Here is a 19818-nt window from a genome sequence, read left to right as displayed (position 1 = left end):
ACCCTGTGAAATACATACAAAACAGAAATAACGTGTATGTTTGCACTCTATGGCTTGCTAAAGTCATTCTTTCAATTGCTGGTCAACTAATTCCTTTCTATTCTCCAGACTACTTCTAAGTTTCTGAACACCACAGTTTCATTCTTTGTCTTTGTATGTGTATCCCTCGTTCGAGAATGTGGTCCTCATTTTCCACAGATAATGTTCTTGCCTGTAATCATCCTTTGAAACCCGGTTCCGCCAGAGAACCCGAGACCCACACTGGAGACACCGGCCCCTCCCGATCCACCAGCCCCTCCCCTCCCCTCCTCTTCCGACCCTCCATCCCCTCCCTTCCCCTCCCCTCCATCCCCTCCCTTCCCCTCCTTCCCCTCCCTCCCCTCCCTCCCCTCCCCTCCCTCCCCTCCCTCCCCTCCCTCCCCTCCCTCCCCTCCCGAGCCGGCACTGAGATCCTGCCGCGGAGGCTGCCCCAGAACCCCTAGAGGCCTGTCTGGCCTCGCCTACGTCTACGGCCTGCCGGTTGGAAGCCCCGCCCTTCCGAGGAGTTTCCCAAAACCCTGCGCGGCCGGCTTTGACCGCGCTAAGATGGCGACTCCCATGCATCGGCTCATAGCTCGGAGGCAAGCGTAAGTAAGGATCCGGTTCGGGCCCACCGGCGGGCTGGGAGCGGTGAAACGCGCGTCAACGGGCTAGTGTCGGACCCCTGTTGGGACCGGCGGAGAATGTCTGTTTCTCAAACACGCTTCTGGCTCCCGAGGGGCTCGGGCCCGAGCGATAAGTCTGGTGACCGTGGGTTAGCGATTTCACGGAAGACAGCCGTGTAAAGTCTGCGGCACGGGACAGAGCGGGGTTTGAAGACAACTGTCGCGTTTGGTTTCTCTGAAGGGAACGCCCACAGTTGGTCACTCAGTGATTTATGCCCCTCCGCCAACCCCACGCGTCGACAAGGGAGCCCTGAAGCCCCGGTCCGACACCTTTATGCCGGCCGACGTAAACCTTCAGTTTCCTATTTAGCGTCCATCCCTGCTGCCTTTTCCTACTTCCTTATTCTAGCGCCTTCCCTAGGAATCCTGCCTACAATGCCGACTGCCCTCCCAAGCTATCTTATCACTTTTTGGTACTCATTCTTTCAATAAATATTAATTTATCTAGTACCTACCGTTCTGTGCCAGACATTGGGTATAAAGAAAAAGAGGTGTTTTTTAGGACAAAAATCCTTGCTTTCAGAGAGCTTACATTCTAGTGATGGAAACAGTCGATAAACTACTAAATGTAAATACAGCTGGTGATAACAGCTTTGAAGGAAACAAACTGTTGTGATGGAAAGAGAGAAAGGCCCACTTTAGGTTGGTTGGACTGAAAAGGCATCTCTGAAGAGGTGGAATTTGAACAGAGATTTAAAGGGTGAAAAATTAACAGTCATAAGAGGATTTGGAGAAAGAGCATCCGGATAGTGGCATAATTGCTTTGAGGCTGAAACTTACTTTTTAAAGAACTGAAAGATGGCCATTACGCCTAATGAATAAGAGAGAGTGGCAGAAGAGATTCACACCTGACAAATAATGCAAGGGTCACCCCAGATGCCCTTTCTTATAAAGCTTTTGCACAGCCTTTGCACATCCAAACATCTGCCTCTTTTTCATAAAATATTTCATGCCATCTCCATTTTCATGTCCATATATAGCTCAAAGTCTGCTAGTATATATATGTGTATTTATATCTTTTTATATATTTTTAATTCAAATAATCCCTTTTTTTCTCTTTTCCTTTCCATCTACACTTTCAGGCCTGATAAGAAGAGTTCCTCAAATGTACAGACAGACTTAGGGAGTTAGAGTAGTAAGCTTGGTGAAGAAAGAAGGCTTGAAGTCAGACGGTTCTTTTTTTGAGACCGAGTCTCACTCTGTTGCCCAGGCTGGAATGCAGTGGTGTGATCTTGGCTCACTGCAACCTCTGCCTCCCTGGTTCAAATGATTATCCTGCCTCAGCCTCCCGAGTAGCTGGAACTACAGGTGCCCACCACTATGCCCTGCTAATTTTTGTATTTTTAGTAGAGACGGGGTTTCACTATGTTGGTCAGGCTGGTCTCGAACTCCTTATCTCAAGTGATCCCACCTTAGCCGCCCAAAGTGCCGGGATTACAGGCATGAGCCACTGTGCCTACCATTAAGTCAGACAATTCTGAGATCAAAAATGGGATGATAATACTTAAAGGGAGTGCTAAATGATGTCACCAGGTTCCGTTTCTCCCTGTCTGTCTCTCACACTTGCTCTTTGGTTGTTGGCTCCATATTTGAATAGGCTCTATTCTTTGCTCCCAAGATGGCTGCAGTATCCAGGGTCCTTTATATTCTCTCAGCTTCAAGTTGATTGTACTTCTTTGGTCTAGATTGGATTACATGCCCAATGTTAAACTATGCCTGTGGGATTGTGAATATCTGATTGATTTAGAGATCTTATTCTCCTTTCAGTACAACTGAATGGATGACCATAAGCCAATGATAACCAGGGTAGATAGGTCAGAGGAGGTAAATGAATGCAGGATTGGCAAAACTAATGTCCACTTTAAATATGAAGTGAAAATAAGACTTAGCATCTGAATAATACTGCTATTTATTGTTTCAGAAGTATCAAAAGTTAAATGTTTTATATCTACAATGTGTCTGTATTTGGTACATGAGTTACATGATTTGTAAAAGACAAATCTTACCTTTAAGGAGCTTTTGGTCCTGTTGGGAAGCAAACATGTGGCATACTGTAAAAACCGTTGTGGTATACTGCCCCACGTTGGGCGCCACGTATCCCGGCCCACGGGATAGTCAGAGCAGTCCCTGGAGGAGGGGGTGGGAATTTGGGGAACAAGAGACAGGAGAAATGGAGACAAGACAGTGCTCTGATCAAGTCTCGTTTAATGGTGGTAATGCAATGCCTTATATACATTTGGAGGGGAAGGGGTTGGGCTAAGGCGGAAATGACCTCATTGCGGAAGGTGTGGCCAGATAGGCTTCGGTTTCTCCGGTCGGACGTCATGTTGCGCCTGCGCAGTCAGGTAGTCTTTTCGCGGGTGTGGGAAAAATGAATGAAGAAGAAGCAGGAAGAGCGCCATCTTTTAATGGCGGTATTAATACAGGGAAGAAGGTAAATCTAGGGAGAAGGTGTGGGGTGGAAATGAATATAGCTCAGGCGTTTAATCTTTAATTATTATTCGCTATGGCCGGGGCGTGCAGCTCCGGACAGACTTACACAGAGTGTAAGTCTCCAAGGGATTCAGCAAAGGAGGGCCTTTAGAGGCTTGCGAAGTCCAAGAGAGTTTGGGGAATGTATTTGGGGGGAAAGCAGGAGAGGAGCCTTTACTTTTCATTTTATATTCATCAAAAAGGTTTAATTTTATTTACAAGGAGCATATATTACTTCTATAACAACAAATTTAAAATAGTTTTTAAGTTAGTAATGAGAAGTGAGAAAGTACTATCATCATTTTTTTTTTTTTTTTTTTTGAGATGGAGTTTCGCTGTTGTTGCCCAGGCTGGAGTGCAGTGGCACAATCTTGGCTCACCACAACCTCCACCTCCCAGGTTCAAGTGATTCTCCTGCCTCAGCCTCCTTTAGCTGGGATTACAGGCATGTGCCACCCGCCTGACTAATTTTGTATTTTTGGTAGAGACGGGGTTTCTCCATGTTGGTCAGGCTGGTCTCGAACTCCTAACCTCAGGTAATCTGCCTGCTTCAGCCTCCCAAAGTGCTGGGATTACAGGCGTGAGCCACCGCGCCTGGCCTTATCGTTCTTAAAAAAAAAAAAAAAAAAAAAAAAGATCTTTGGACTAATAGAAGAAAACGGGGAAAAAAGCCTAAATACAAACTCCTCATTGAGTAGCTCTTTCAGAGACTTAACTAGTCAGTCTACTAAATCAATTGGAATGAAATTATTTTTACCTTGTAAACTGTACTTACATATACCCATATTAAGTAAACTATGGAATCTAGGCAACATTTGGGGTCATTTCTTCTATTAAACCTTATATGAGATTCCACTACTTCCTCTTCAACATCCAGAGTCATTATCAAACTTGGCTTGAAGATTTCCAGTAATGTGTACTACCTCCTGACGTGGCCTGTTGTGTTTTTCAAATCTATCTAAAAGTTTATGTTGAGCTGAAAAGAAATAATATTTATAAAGTTAAACCTCACTTTTTTCTTACTCCCTTGTTTTTGACCCTTGCTATGATTTCAGTCGGCTAAAAAACCTTGTTTTCTACTTGAATTGTCATCAAGTCAGACCTCCCCTGCCTTGTACTGATTTTCTGGACTTAAGTGTCAGACTTACCTTTGTCCTTGTTAAATTTCATCTTGTTAGATTCGACACAGAGTTGCAGCCTGTCAAGACGTTTTGGATCCTGATTCAGCCATCCATCGTTATTAGGTATCCCTGTCAGCTTTGTGTCAACTGCAGGTTTGATAAATATGTACATTTGTGTCCTCATACAAGGCATTTATGAAAATGTTGAACAAGGCCGGGTGTGGTGGCTCACACCTGTAATCCCAGCACTTTGGGAGGCCAAGGCGGGTGGATCACAAGGTCAAGAGATCGAGACCATCCTGGCCAACATGGTGAAACCCCGTCTCTACAAAAATTAGCTGGGTGTGGTGGCACGCGCCTATAGTCCCAGCTACTCAGGAGGCTAGGCAGGAGAATTGCTTGAACCCAGGAGACAGAGGTTGCAGTGGGCCAGGATTGCACTATTGCACTCCAGCCTGGTGACAGAGCGAGAGTCCGTCTCAAAAAAAAAAAAAAAAAGGTTGGACAGTACCAAACCATGCAGGCCGTAACTGGATCTTTCTCTATTTTGTCATGCACCACATAACAGATCCCATATATTAATTCTGTGGTTGTCCCATAATATTATAATGGAGGTAAAAAAAAAAAAATTTTTATTGCCTAGTGACATCTTGATGATCCTGACCCTGTGTAGACCTAGGCTAATGTGTGTGTGTCTTAGTTTTTAACAAAAAAGTTTAAAAAGAAAAATAAATTTTAACAGAAAACAGCTTATAGAATGAAGATACAAAGAAAGAAAAGTATTTTTGTACAGCTATGTGTTTGTGTGTTGTTATTACAAAAGAGTCAAAAAGTTTTAAACATTTATAAGTTATAAAGTAGGCTGGGTGTGGTGGCTCACGTCTGTAATCCCAGCACTTTGGGTGGCCCATGGCAGGTAGATGACCTGAGGTCCAGAGTTCAAGACCAGCTTGACCAACATGGTGAAACCCCATATCTACTAAAAATACAAAAAATTAGCCAGGTGTCATGGCGGGCACCTGTAATCCCAGCTACTTGGGAGGCTGAGGCAGAAGAATCACTATCACCTGGGAGGCAGAGGTTGCAGTGAGCCGAGATCGCACCATTGCACTCCAGCCTGGGTGACACAGCAAGACTCTGTTTCCAAAAAAAAAAAAGTTATCAAGTAAAATTATAGTAAGCTAAGATGAATTTAATATTGAAGTAAAAAAAATTTGTAAATTTAGAGTGGCCGAATGGACAGTATTTATAAAGTCTGGTAGTGTCATGATTACTGTAGCTTCATAGTAAGTCTTGAAACCACGTGTTAGCCCTCTGATTTTTCTCTTTTTCAGAGTTATTTTGACTATTTTATATTGTATTTCCAGATAAATTTTAGAATTAGCTTACCAAAAGCTGCCGCAATTTCAGCTGGGATTGCGTTGAGTGTACAGATCAACCTATGGAGAATTGACATCTTAACAGTATTGAGTTCTCTGATCCGTGCATGTGTATATCTCGCCATTTGTTTAGGTCATCTTTAATTTCTCTTAGCAGTGTTTTGTAGTTTTCAGGGTAGAGGTCTTGCATGTCTTTTGTCAGATTTGTCCTGAAGTATTGTAATAGTGTTTTTAAAAAATTTTAGTTTCAAAAGGCTAGGCGCAGTGGCTCACACCTGTAATCCCAGCACTTTGGGAGGCCGAGGTGGGCGGATCACAAGGTTAAAAGATCAAGACCATCCTGGCTAACACGGTGAAACCCCATCTCTACTAAAAATACAAAAAATTAGGCCAGGTGCTGTGGCTCACGCCTGTAATCCCAGCACTTTGGGAGGCCGAGGTGGGCGGATCACAAGGTTAAAAGATCAAGACCATCCTGGCTAACACGGTGAAACCCCATCTCTACTAAAAATACAAAAAATTAGGCCAGGTGCTGTGGCTCACGCCTGTAATCCCAGCACTTTGGGAGGCCGAGGTGGGTGGATCACAAGGTCAGGAGATCAAGAACATCCTGGCTAACATGGTGAAACCCCGTCTACTAAAAATACAAAAAATTAGCTGGTCATGGTGGTGGGTGCCTGTAGTTCCAGCTACTCAGGAGGCTGAGGTGGGAGAATGGCGTGAACCTGGGAGGCGAAGCTTGCAGTGAGCCAATATTGCACCACTGCACTCCAGCCTGGGTGACAGCGCGAGACTCTGTCTCAAAAAAATAAATAAATACAAATTAAAAAAAATTTTTAGTTTCACTTGTTGCTGGTGGTCTTCTGTATAATGTTCTTATGTCCTCTGACCTTACTAATTTTTTAGTTCTAGTAGCTCTTTTTTTTTTTTTTAAAGAGACAGGCTTTTGCTCTGTCACCCAGGCTGGAGTATAGTTGTATGATCATATCTCTCACTACAGCCTCGAACTCCTGGCTCAAATGATTCTCCCACCACAGCCTCCCGAGTAACTGAGACTACAGCTGCAACCCACTACACTCAGCAATTTTATTTTATTTTTTTATTTATATTTTTTTGAGGCAGAGTCTTGCTCTGTGGCCCAGGCTAGAGTACAGTAGCACGATCTCGGTTCCTTGTAGCCTCTGCCTCCCTGGCTAAAGTGATTCTCATGCCTCAGCTCCCAAGTCGCTGAGATTACAGGCTAATTTTTGTATTTTCAGGAGAGTCAGGGTTTCGCCGTGTTGGCTGGGCTGGTCTTAAACTCCTGGTATCAAGTGATCTGCCTTGGCCTTCCAAAGTGCTGGGATATTACAAGCGTGAACCACCACTCCTGGTCACAATTTTATTTTTTGTGTAGGCAGGGTGTCGCTATGTTGCCCAGGCTTGTCTTGAACTCCTGGGCTCAAATGATCCTCCCACCTCTCTTTCCCAAAGTGCTGGGATTATAGGCGTGAGCCACTGTGCCTGGTCTAGTTGCTCTATTTTTTGGATTCTTAGGTATTTTCTAGATAAATGGTCATCTTTTATGTTCCCTTTTTGGTATGCACTATTTATTTATTTATTTATTTATGACATGGAGTCTCACTTTGTCACCCAGGCTAGAGTGCAGAGGCACGATTTCAGCTCACTGCAACCTCTGCCTCTGGAATTCAAGCAATTCTCCTGTCTCAGCCTCCTGAGTAGGTAGGACTACAGATGCACCACCCCACCCAGCTAATTTTTTTATTTTTAGTAGAGATAGGGTTTTACCATGTTGGCCAGGCTAGTCAACAGGTCACTCCTGACCTCAAGTGATCTACCCGCCTTGGCCTCCCAAAGTGCTGGGATTATAGGTGTGAGTCACTGCACCTGGCTGGTGTGCACATTTTAAATTTTTTCGTTGCATATTAACAAGTTGCTCTTTGAAAAATTTGTGCCACTTTACATTCTCACCAGCGGTGTCCATTTACAGAGTGGCTATTCCCCGCTTTTGCCGACAATAGGCATTAAAAAAACAACTTTGCCAATATGGGAAGTGTGTCCTAGTATTTTTGGTATCAAAGAACGTCGTTTCACGTAAAAAGCCTGTACCATTCAAATACATCCTTCAACTTTACCTTAGCAAACAGAAATGAAATATTGTTTGAATAGATAATTCATTTGGGTAGAAAGAAATGGTAATTGTGTTTGTTTTGAAATTATGTTTGTCTAACTCAGCAATCTTTATGGAAGATTAGTATTTTTAGGGGTGATTCGTGAGTTGTGAGTGTTTAAAACATACATATAAAATATGATAATCATACCTGGGCTTCATTTGTTTTCTCTCTCTCTCTGTTTTTTTTCCTTTTTTTCTTTTTTTTTTCTTGTTTTAGAGACAGTGTTGCCCAGGCTGGTCTCAAACTCCTGAGCTCGGGTGATCCTGCCTTGGCTGCTCAGAGTGCCAGGATTATAGGCGTAAGCCACTGCGTCCAGCCTCGTACCTGAGCTTTAGATGATATTTGTGAATGTCATATTTATAACAATAAAAAACAAGCTGCACAATGTCTGGTGGATATTTTTAATGACTAGGGTCCCAAGCTATCAATTTCTCAATTTGGAGAAAACAACCTATAAGCTTGGAAAAGAAGACTATGGACCTCCACCCCCAACACCCTCACATATTTTCATTTTTAGGGAAAGTCGTGAAAGGCTTTGAAGTGGACAGAAAGACAAGATGATTACTGAGTGCTCCGTTTAGTCCACCCTTCCTGGCTATGTGACTCTATGAGGGCCCGCTTCTTTCATTGTCTTTGCACTGTTTCTCAAATCTTTAAGTCATAGGAAACTTACAGTATTGCGGAAGATTCTTGCTCGTAAAAATGCAGTGCAGGCTGGATGTGGTGGCTCACACCTATAATTCCAGCACTTTGGGAGGCCGAGGCAGGCGGATCACTTGAGGTCGGGAGTTTGAGACCAGCCTGGCCAACATAGTGAAACCCCATCTCTACTAAATACAAAAATTAGCCGGGCATGGTGGCAGGCGCCTGTAATCCCAGGTACTGGGGAAGCTGAAGCAGGAGAATTGATTGAATCTGGGAGGCGGAGGTTGCAGTGGCCTGGGTGACAAAGCAAGACTCCCTCTCTCAAAAAAAAGAAAAAAAGGCCGGGTGTGGTGGCTTACGCCTGTAACCCCAGCACTTTGGGAGGCCGAGGAGGGTGGATCACTTGAGGTCAGGAGTTCAAGATCAGCCTGGCCAATATGGTGAAACCCCATCTCTACTAAAAAATACAAAAATTAGCCAGGTGTGGTAGTGCATGCCTATAGTCCCAGCTACTCAGGAGCCTGAGGCAGGAGAATTGCTTGAACTCGGGAAGCAGAGGTTGCAGTGAGCTGAGATCATGCCACTATACTGCAGCCTAGGCCACAGAGCAAGACTCCATCTCCAAAAAAAATAAAATAAAATAAAAATTTAAAAAGGCAGTGCAATACAATCAGTTATTGCCCAATGTCTACTGACCAGTTGTCAACTATTTGTAAATTCATTTCAGCATTACTGATTGCCCATATAAGTGTGTTGTTGGAATTATCTTTTTTTTTTTTTTTTTTTTTTTGAGATAGAAGTTTTGCTCTTGTTGTCCAGGCTGGAGTGCAGTGGCATGATCTCGGCTCACTGCAACCTCCACTTCCCAGGTTCAAGTGATTCTCCTGCCTCAGCCTCTCGAGTAGCTGGGAATACAGGTGACCGCCACCATGCCCAGCTAATTTTCTGTATTTTTAGTAGAGATGGGGTTTCCCCATGTTGGCCAAGCGGGTCTCGAACTCCTGACCTCAGGTGATCCACCCGCCTCAGCCTCCCAAAGTAATGGCATTACAGGCGTGAGCCACCATGCCCAGCCTGAATTATCTTTTGAACCAGTGACAATATCTACTGGCTCCCTCAATGACTTTTTTGTTTTTGTGTTTTTCCTGAGACAGGGTCTCACTCTGTCACCCAGGCTGGAGCACAGTGGTGCTATCATGGCTCACATGCCTCAACCTCCTGGGCTCAAATGATCCTCCCACCTCAGCCTCCTGAGTAACTGGGACTATGGGGTGCCACTACACCCAGCTAATTTTTTATTTTTTTATTTTTATTTTTATTTATTTACTTTTTGAGTCGGTATCTGGCTCTGTGCCAAGGCTGGAATGCAATGGCGCCATCTTGGCTCACTGCAACCTCTACCTCCCAGGATGAAGCAATTCTCCTGCCTCAGCCTCCCAAGGAGCTGGAACTACAGGCGCGCGCCACCCCACCCAGCTAATTTTTGTATTTTTAGTAGAAACGAGGTTTCGCCATATTGGGCAGGATGGTTTCGATCTCTTGACCTCGTGATCCGCCTGCCTCGGCGTCCCAGAGTGCTGGGATTACAGGTGTGAGCCACTGTGCCCGGCCTACTTTTTTTTTTTATTTTTTTTGAGACAGAGTTTCGCTCTTGTCACCCAGGCTGGAGTGCAGTGGCACAATCTTAGCTCTTTGCAACCTCCATCTGCCATGTTCAAGCAATTCTCGTGCTTCAGCCTTCCTAGTAGCTGGGATTACAGGAGCCCACCACCATGCCTGGCTTAGTTTTGTATTTTTAGTAGACACGGGGTTTTACCGTGTTGGCCAGGCTGACCTCAAACTTATGACCTCACATGATCCACCTGCCTCGGCCTCCCAATGTGCTGGGATTACAGGTGTGAGCCACCACACCCAGCCTTAATTTTTGTTTTTTTGTAGAGATGAGGTCTCACTGTGTTATCCAGGCTAGTCTTGAGCCTGGGAGGTGGGAGGCCTGCATGCGACTTCACACCTTTTATTTTTAAAACAACCATGTTTTGCTGGGCGCGATGGCTCACGCCTGTAATCCCAGCACTTTGGGAGGCCGAGGCAGATGGATCACCTGAGGTCAGGAGTTCGAGACGAGCCAGACCAACATGGAGAAACCTCATCTCTACTGAAAATACAAAATTAGCCAGGCGTGGTGGCGCCTGCCTGTAATCCTAGCTACTCGAGAGGCTGAGGCAGGAGAATTGCTTGAACCCAGGAGGTAGAGGTTGCGGTAAGCTGAGATTGTGCCATTGCACTCCAGCCTGGGCAATAAGAGCGAAACTCCGTCTCAAAAACAAACAAAAAAACCAACAACCATGTTTTGAGAACATGTTAATTTCTGTGTATCATTAGTCCACATCGTTCTGATTGCTCTAATATGTGGATTAGTAATAATAGCTCTCATTTATTTGTTACTTTATGTCAGATGCCTTACTGCTTGCTTTATATACTTTCCAATCTATAGAATGGAGATATTGCTTCCCAATCTACAGAGTAGATAGTGCCCTTAATTCATTGGGTTGTTATGATTGGGTGTGACCACATATAAGTAGTACTTACTTAAATTCTTGGCACACAGTTTGTATGAGCCATGGTTATGGTCTCAGCTAATTCTCTGAATAACCTAGTAAAGTAGATATTACTACTTTTTCTTTTTAAATAGAGATGGAGTCTTGCTATGTTGGCCAGGGTAAGTCTCAAACTCTTGGCCTCAAGCAGTCCTCCTGCCTTGGCCTCCAAGTACTGGGATTATAGGCATGAGCCTCCACACCTGGCCAGTATTACCACATTTTTCAGAAGAGGGAACTCAGTTCAAAAATCGGCTTGCTTAGCCAGGCATGGTGGCTCACACCTGTAATCCCAGCACTTTGGGAGGCCAAGGTGGGCCGAGGTGAAGGATCACCTGAGGTCAGGAGTTCAAGACAAGCCTGGTTAACATGATGAAACCCTGTCTCTACTAAAAATACAAAAATTAGCAGGGCAGGGTGGCACGCCCTGTAGTCCTAGCTACTTGGGAGGCTGAGGCACGAGAATTGTTTGAACCTAGGAGGTGGAGGTTGCAGTGAGCTGAGATTGCGTCACTGCACTCCAACCTGGACAACAGAGGAAGACTCCGTCTCAAAATAAAGAGAGGCCAAGGAGGGAGGATCGCTTCAGCCCAGGAGTTTGAGACCTGATTGGGCAACATAGTGAGACGTTGTCTCTATTGTAATTAAAAAAAAAAAAAATCAGCTTGCTGAAGATCATATCGCTATGTAGTGGAAGAGTAAAGATTTCTTTAAAACTTTAAAGAAGTGCTGGGGTTACAGGTGTGAACCAGCACGCCTGGCCTCGGTTTATATTTTTACTGTCTGTGCACTACAGTTTAATTTTGTCTTTTTTTTTTTTTTGAGACAGATTCTCATTTTGTTGCCCAGACTGGAGTGCTATGGCGTGATCTCGGCTCACTGCAACCTCCACCTTCTGGGTTTAAGCGATTCGTAGGCCTCAGCCTCCCGAGCAGTTGGGACTACAGGCATGTGCCACGACACAGCTAATTTTTTGTGTTTTTAGTAGAGACAGAGTTTTGCCATGTTGCCCAGGCTAGTCTCGAACTACTGGCTTCAAGTGATCCACCCACCTGGCCTCCCAAAGTGTTGGGATTACAGGAGTGAGCCACCACACCTGGCTATCTCTTTAAACTTTGTATAGAATCGTTCAATTTGGATTCTTTTGAGTCTATCTTATATCTTATGTTAAATAAAGCTGTAATTTATTCTTTTTTATTACCATGAAGTATTCCACTGTATTCTGTACCACAAATTTCTGTTCTACTTTCATATTATTTCCAATTTTGAGGATACTGCAAATCATGCTGCCAACCACAGTGGCTCATGCCTACAATCCCAGCACTTTGGGATGCTGAGGTGGAAATATTGCTTGAGGCCAGGAGTTTGGAACTGGCCTGGGCAACAGAGCGAGACCCTATCTCTACAAAAACTAAAAATATTAGCCATGCATAGTGGTAGGCACCTGTGGTCCCAGCTACTTGAGAGGCTAAGGTGGAAGGATGGCTTGAGCTTAGGAGATTGAGGGGGCAGTGAGCCATGATCATACCATTGCACTCCAGTCTGGGCAACAGGGTGAGACTCTTGTCTCAAAAATGAAAAAATCATGCTATAAACATTTTTATAGTTCTTCCTCTTCCTTTCCTGAACAATGCAATCCTAAAGGTATTGGTTAGAATAAGCACACTAGGTGTCTATGCAGAGGATCAACCTGGCTTTGAAATATTAGAGCTGAATGTGGAGTCAGGAGAGCACCTACAGAGGAGCTTGAACTGGCTTGTGATGTCAACAGGTTGCAGAGGGCATCCAGTAGTGGGGAAGTCTGGTGCAGGGCGTCAGATCCCAAGCTGGGTCAGGGGTGTCCACACAAGGCAGTTTAACAAAAGTTGTCTCCTCATGGAGAGAACATCCACACAGGGTATGTGGGTGTGTATAATTTGGTATAGGGTACCGGAGCCTGAGTATAAAGAGAAATGTGGCTGGGGGGCCCGCCTGGCAATGGGAGTCAGGGGGGTGGGGGTGCAGGGCAGATCTCAAGTGAAGTGAAGAGGATATGGGGGAGGAGTCAGCAGTGGCAACAATGGGCATTTGGTTATGTAAGGGGAATTGACCAAATAAGTAATCTATTAAGGATAGTGGCAACCAGGTTTATTCTTGAAGAAGGAAATATAGAAGAGAAAAATAGCTGGGCGCGGTGGGTCACGCCTATAATCCCAGCACTTTGGAAGGCTGAGGTGGGCAGATCACCTGAGGTCAGGAGTTCAAGACCAGCCTGTCCAACATAGTGAAACCCCACCTCTACTAAAAATGTAAAAATTAGCCGGGTGTGGTGGCAGGCGCCTGTAATCCCAGCTGTTTGGGAGGCTGAGGCAAGAGAATCGATTGAACCCAGTAGGTGGAGGTTGCAGTGAGCCGAGATCACGCCATTGCACTCCAGCCTGGGCACAGGAGCAAAAGTCCATCTCAAAAAAAAAGAGAAAAATAAACAATAGTTGCTTCTCGGCTTTTTGGCTAAGATGAAGTGGAGAAAAATTTTAAAAATCTGTGAATTTGGGTTAGAATTAAGATTATCAGTGTGAAATCATGGTTTTCAAAATATTAAATATAGATGTAAGTGTGTATATTTGACAGATGAGTAGGTGTGTGTGTTCCCTAGCTCTATCCGCTGACACTAACTAGGAGCAGCAATATCCCAGTAACAGCAAGCACATGTGTGCCCCCGTGTTGGCTCCAAACATTATCAGAGCACCTTGGAGAAATGGCTGGTTTCAGGCTAGGGCAGGGAAAATACAAACTGAGCCTGGATGTTTTTGTTGTTGTACCAGAAAGCAAGGAAATACTCAAATAATAAAGGAGCCGTGTCAAAAGAACACAGAATCCAGCTTGAAGGGGCTCCCACTGACCAAAACTGTGACAATTTGAGCCTCAGACTAAAAGATGGTGATGGATTATAACCCATTGAATAAAATTGAAAAACATTAATCCATACTCATGAATAAAGGAACTAAATATTTAATGAGGAGTAGGATATTTATGGACTTTCAAGTATTAGCCCACAAAATAATTACTGTATTAGTTACCAATTACTGTGTAACAGATTACTTCTAAAATTTAGTGGCTTATAACAATAAATATTAATGCATAATTTCCCTGGGTCAGGAATTGAGGAGTGACCTAGGTGAGTGGTTCTGACTCAGGCTGTCCCATGTGGTTGTGATCAGGATGTTGGTAGGGGCAGCAGTTATCTGAAGGCTTGACCAGAACTAGGAATCTGCTTCCCAGATGGTTCACTTACATGGCTATTGACAGAAGGGTGAGGTTCCTTGCCACATAGGTCATTGTGGCGGCTGCTTGACTATCTTGATAACATGACAGCTGCTTGACCTAGTCTTCAAAGTCACACTCCCTCACCTTGCTTCATTCTGTTAGTTGGAAGCAAGTTGTGAAGTCCAAGCCACACCCAAGGAGAGGGGAATTACAATTCCACAAAATTTGTGGACATATTTTAAAACTGCCACAATTACAAAAGGATGAAAAGTAAGTTTACAGGCCAAACGCTGTGGCTTCTGCCTGTAATCCCAGCACTTTGGGAGGCCAAGTCAGCCAGATCACTTGAGGTCAGGAGTTCGAGACCAGCCTGGTCAACATGGTGAAACCCTGTCTCTACTGAAAATACAGAAATTAGCTGGGTGTGGTGATGCGCGCCTGTAATCCCAGCTACTCAGTAGGCTGAGGCAGGAGAATCTCTGGAACCCGGGAGGCAGAGGCTGCAGTGAGCTGAGATCATGCCACTGCACTCCAGCCTGGGTGCCAGAGCAAGACTTAGTCTCAAAAAAAACCAAAACAAAAAACAAAAAAACCTCACAATGGCGAAGTCTGGTAGATACTCCTTAACCAAGGGATCAAAGTGAACGTCATCAGTAATAAGACAAATTTAAGTCTTATGGTAACCTGCTAGGATACAATGAGAAGTACACAGCATCACTTCTATTTTATTCCTGCCAAAGATACTCAGAGATATCAGATGTGATAGCCAGCCTCCAAGATGGACTATGATGATCTCTGTCTCCTGGTACACCCTTGTGTAATCACGCATTATACCATGGTTGGTCTGTGTGATCAGTAGAATACAGCAAAAGTGATGGTCTTGGTCATTCACTCTGGGCAAAGCTGTGTTGTAAGCAGCACTGTGGAAAGGCCAACATGGCAAGAAACTAACGCCTTCTGCAAATAGCCACATGAGTGGGCTTGGAAGCAAATTTTCCGACTCAAATTAAAGCACACTGCAAAGATACCTGGCTTGTAATTTTCAAAAAAGTGTCAAGATCATGAAAGCAAGACGTGACGGAGGAACTCTTCCTACTGAAGGAGACTAAAGAAATGTGACAAGTGCAACTCTGGCGCTAAACTGAATTTGCTATACGGGACGTTAAGACATTTGATGAAACTTAAATGTGGTCTAAAGAGTAAATAGTAGGAATGTATCAATATTAATTTCTTGATTTTGATTGATATATAGGAGAAGTTTCTAGTTTACAGAAAATATGCAGTAAAATATTTTGGGTTGATGAGGAATCAAGTGGGCAACTTACAAATGATTCAGGAAAAATAATTATTTGAAACAGAGTTAGAACTTTTCTGTAAGGTTGTGACTGAAAATTTTTAAAAGCTATAATACATAAAGGAAAAGCAATATTGTAAATATTTTTTGGTATACTTGCGCGTGGATTTCTATTGCATGCAAGTAGAATTGCTGAGCCATAGAGTAAGCATATCTTTTCAAATATAGTAAATGGTTGTTTTTGAGGTTTTTTTTTTTTTCCAAAATAGTTGTACCAATTTGTATTCTTATCAACAGTGGATGGATGTTTCTTTTCCTACATAACTTTTTTTTTTTTTTTCTGTTTGAGACGGAGTCTTGCTTTGTTGCCCAGGCTGGAATGCAGTGGCGCAAACTTGTCTGACCACAGTGTCCACCACCTGGGTTCAAGCGAGTCTCCTGCCTCAGCCCTCCTAGTAGCTGGTACTACAGGTGCGCACCACCATGCCCAGCTAATTTTTGTATTTTTAGTAGAGATGGGGTTTCACTATGTTGTCCAGGCTGGTCTCGAACTACTGACCTTGTGATCTGCCTGCCTCAGCCTTCCAAAGTGCTGGGATTACACATGTGAGCCACCACGCCTGGCCTCTTTTGCTACATATCTTTGCTAACATTTGCTATTACTAGTTTTTATTTTTAGTCTTTCTGGGAGGGGTGTAGTGGTGTTGGGGTTTTAATTTGCTTTTCTTTGATTACTAATGAATACTTTTTCATATGTTTATTGTTCATTTGTGTTTCCTAGTCCCTTTTTTAAAATTTTTTTGTTTTTTGTTTTTTGTTTTTGAGATGGAGCCTCATTCTGTCGCCCAGGCTGGAGTGCAGCGGCGCTGTCTTGGCTCACTGCAGTCTCCGCCTCTCAGGCTCAAGCAATTCTCCTGCCTCAGCCTCGCAAGTAGCTGGGACCACAGGTGTGTGTTGCCATGCCCAGCTAATTTTTTGTATTTTTAGTAGAAACGAGGTTTCACCATGTTGGCCAGGCTGGTCTTGGGCTTCCGACCTCAAGTGATCCACCCGCCTTGGCCTCCCAAAGTGCTAGGATTACAGGCATGAGCCACTGTGATTGGCCCCTAGTCCCATTTTTGTACTGTCTTTTCATATTCTACTTCATCTTGTTTTTCTGTTATATTTTGTCTGTTACTAGCCTTTTGAATTTCTGTACACTTTTTTTTTTTGAGATGGAGTCTCAGTCTGTTGCCCAGGCTGGAGTGCAGTGGTATGATCTTGGCTCACTGCAACCTCTGCCTCCCAAGTTCAAGAAATTATCCTGCCTCAGCCTCCCAAGTAGCTGGGATTACAGGCATACACCACCACACCCGGCTAATTTTTATATTTTTAGTAGAGGTGAGGTTTCACCATGTTGGCCAGGCTGGTCTTGAACTCCTGGCCTCAGGTGATTTGCCTGCCTCGACCCCCCAAGGTGCTGGGATTACAGGAGTGAGCCACCGAGCCTGGCCCACTTTTTTTTTTTTTTTTTTTTTTGAGATGGATCCTCTCTGTCGCTCAGGCTGGGGTGCAGTGGCACGATCTTGGTTCACTGAAACCTCTGCCTGCCAGGTTCAAGCAATTCTCCTGCCTCAGCCTCCCAGGTAGTTGGGGACTACAGGTGCATGCCACCATGCCCAGATAATTTAAAAAAATTTTTTTTGGTGGAAATGGGCTTTCACCATGTTACCCACGCTGGTCTCGAACTTCTGACCTCAAGTGATTGCCTACCTTGACCTCCCAGGTAGTTGGGGACTACAGGTGCATGCCACTATGCCCAGATAATTAAAAAAAAATTTCTTTTTGGTGGAGATGGGCTTTCACCGTGTTACCCATGCTGGTCTCGAACTTCTGACCTCAAGTGATCTGCCTACCTTGGCCTCCCAGAGTGCTGGGGTTACAGGAGAGAGCCATCGAGCCTGGCTGTGTACACATTTTATAATGAGCTTGTTAAGTTCTGCACCCAAAGAAACTTTTGGGATTTTTATTGGAATTGCTTTGAATCTATACAGGAATTTGGAGAGAATTGACATTTTATAATATTGAACCTTCCAGTCTATGAACATGGTATATCCCTCTATTTGTTTAGCTACTTATATTGGTATTTAATTTATCTCAGTCAGGGTTTTTGTTTTTTTGTTTGTTTGTTTTTGTTTTTAGATGGAGTCTCACTCTACTGCCCAGGCTGGAGTGCAGTGGTGTGATCTTGGCTCACTGCATCCTCTACTGCCCTGGTCTTGGTTCAAGCAATTCTCCTGCCTTAGCCTCCTGAGTAGCGAGGATTACAGGTGTCTGCCACTGCGCCCAGCTAATTTTTTTGTATTTTTATTAGAGATGGGGTTTCATCATCTTGGCCAGGATGGTCCTGAACTCCTGACTTTGTGATCCACCTGCCTTGGCCTCCCAAAGTGTTGGGATTACAGGCATGAGCCACCATGCCTGGTCTAAGGTTTGTTTTTGCCTAAAAGTCTCACACTTCTTTTCTCTGTTTTCTAGGTATTTGGTAGTTTCTAGTATTATTATAAATATTATCTTTTTAAAATGTTCACTTATGCAGTGGCTCATGTCTGTAATCTGGGAGGCCAAAGCAGGAGGATTGCTTGAGCCCAGGAGTTCATGACCAGCCTTGGCAACTTAGTGAGACCTCTTCTCTTAAAAAAAAAAAAAATTTTCTTTTAAATTAAAAGATTCCTTTTAGCCAGGTGCGGTGGCTCACACCTGTAATCCCAATACTTTGGAAGGCCAAGGTGGGTGGATCACCTGAGGTCAGGAGTTCGAGACCAGCCTGACCAACATAGTGAAACCCCGCATCTACTAAAAATACAAAAAAAATTAGCTGGGTATGGTGGCAGGCACCTGTAATCCCAGCTACTGGGGAGGCTAAGGCTGGAGAATCACTTGAATCCAGGAGGTAGCTGTTGCAGTGAGCTGAGATCGCGCCATTGTACTCCAGCCTGGACAACAAGAGCAAAACTCCATCTCAAAAAAAAAAAAAAACAAAAAAACAAAGTTCCTTTTAAACTGTTTTTGTGGCTTGGTGCAGTGATTCACGCCTGTAATCCCAGCACTTTAGGAGGCCAAGGTGCGAGGATCACTTGAGCTCAGGAATTTGAAACTAGCCTGGGCAACATAAGGAGACCTCATCTCTACAAACTAAATACAAAAACTGTTTTTGTTGTATAGAAACTCAATTCATCTTTATATGGTGCCTCTATAGCTAATATAAGGTTCCACAAACCATGGTCACTGAATCCTGCCTGCTACCTGTTTTTGGAGGCTCATAAGCTAAGAATGTTGTTTATGTATGAGCCTCCATTTTGTCCACAAAATATGGAAATTTGTTTTCTCTCATGTTACATGAGTACCTATATAACATCCACAGTTTTGCCTCTTGTTCCACAAAGACTGTAATATTTACTACCTGACCCTTTACAGAAAAATTTGCTGACCTGTACCGGGCGTGGTGGCTCACACCTGTAATGCTAGCACTTTGGGAGACTGAGGCGGGTGGATTGCCTGAGCCCAGGAGATTGAGACCAGCCAGGATAACATGGTGAAACCCCATCTCTACTAAAATACAAAAAATTAGCTGTGCGTGGTGGTGTGTGCCTGTAGTTCCAGCTACTCCGGAAGCTGACGCAGGAGAATTGCTTTAACCTGGGAGGCAGAGGTTGCAGTAAGCCGAGATCGCGCCACTGCACTCCAGCCTGGGCGACAGAGCAAGACTTTGTCTCCAAAAAAAAAAAAAAAAAAAATTGCGGACCCAAATGTAAAACCTTGCTAAACTCACTTAATTCTAATTATTTCAAAATATTTTATCTGTAGATTCATTAGGATTTACAGTGTACCTAATGCGTAATCGATAAGAAATGACAGGTTTTTTCCTTTTCAGTTCTTTTATTTCTTTTTCTTCCTTGGCTGTATCAGTCCAATTTCAGGGACTGGATTTTTCTCAGTCTTCTAGGTAACTAGAAGTTGGCTGAAGTTTGTAAAAACTTGGGTTTATTCATAGGGTATAGCCCTTCGTCTTAACTCTGACGCAGAGTTTGTCTCCTTAGCTTGTAATATGTGATACTTACTCTCTTGTGATGGACAGACACACCCAGCATAGTTGTTGACTGAACTCTGGATTTCTGTCTTGTTCCATATCTTGTTTTATTTATTT

At 43.9% G+C, this 19818-nt stretch overlaps 1 protein-coding gene across 19 annotated transcripts in view; it reads left to right on the top strand.

Moving 5' to 3' along the window:
* The first annotated feature begins 573 nt into the window (after positions 1-573).
* The window catches only part of ZCCHC10 (zinc finger CCHC-type containing 10), a 31551-nt gene continuing 12306 nt past the window's right edge, over positions 574-19818 (top strand). For 2 of the 19 annotated variants that reach the window (XM_045394226.2, XM_015451367.3), the window contains exons 1-2: positions 574-626; positions 4355-4420. In XM_045394226.2, coding sequence (XP_045250161.1) covers positions 586-626; positions 4355-4420 — 107 coding nt within the window. In that variant the 5' untranslated portion in view covers positions 574-585. Of the gene's footprint in view, positions 631-4354; positions 4451-16457; positions 16580-17979; positions 18103-19818 lie in introns of those variants that run through there. The other 17 variants (XM_015451365.3, XM_015451366.3, XM_065546732.1 and 14 more) reach the window with 14 other exon arrangements.

This window comes from Macaca fascicularis, chromosome 6 (genome assembly GCF_037993035.2).
Source record: "Macaca fascicularis isolate 582-1 chromosome 6, T2T-MFA8v1.1".
Taxonomy (NCBI): Eukaryota; Metazoa; Chordata; class Mammalia; order Primates; family Cercopithecidae; genus Macaca; species Macaca fascicularis.
The sequence above is the reverse complement of the archived record's forward strand: the minus strand, read 5'-3'. Positions and strand labels throughout refer to the sequence as shown.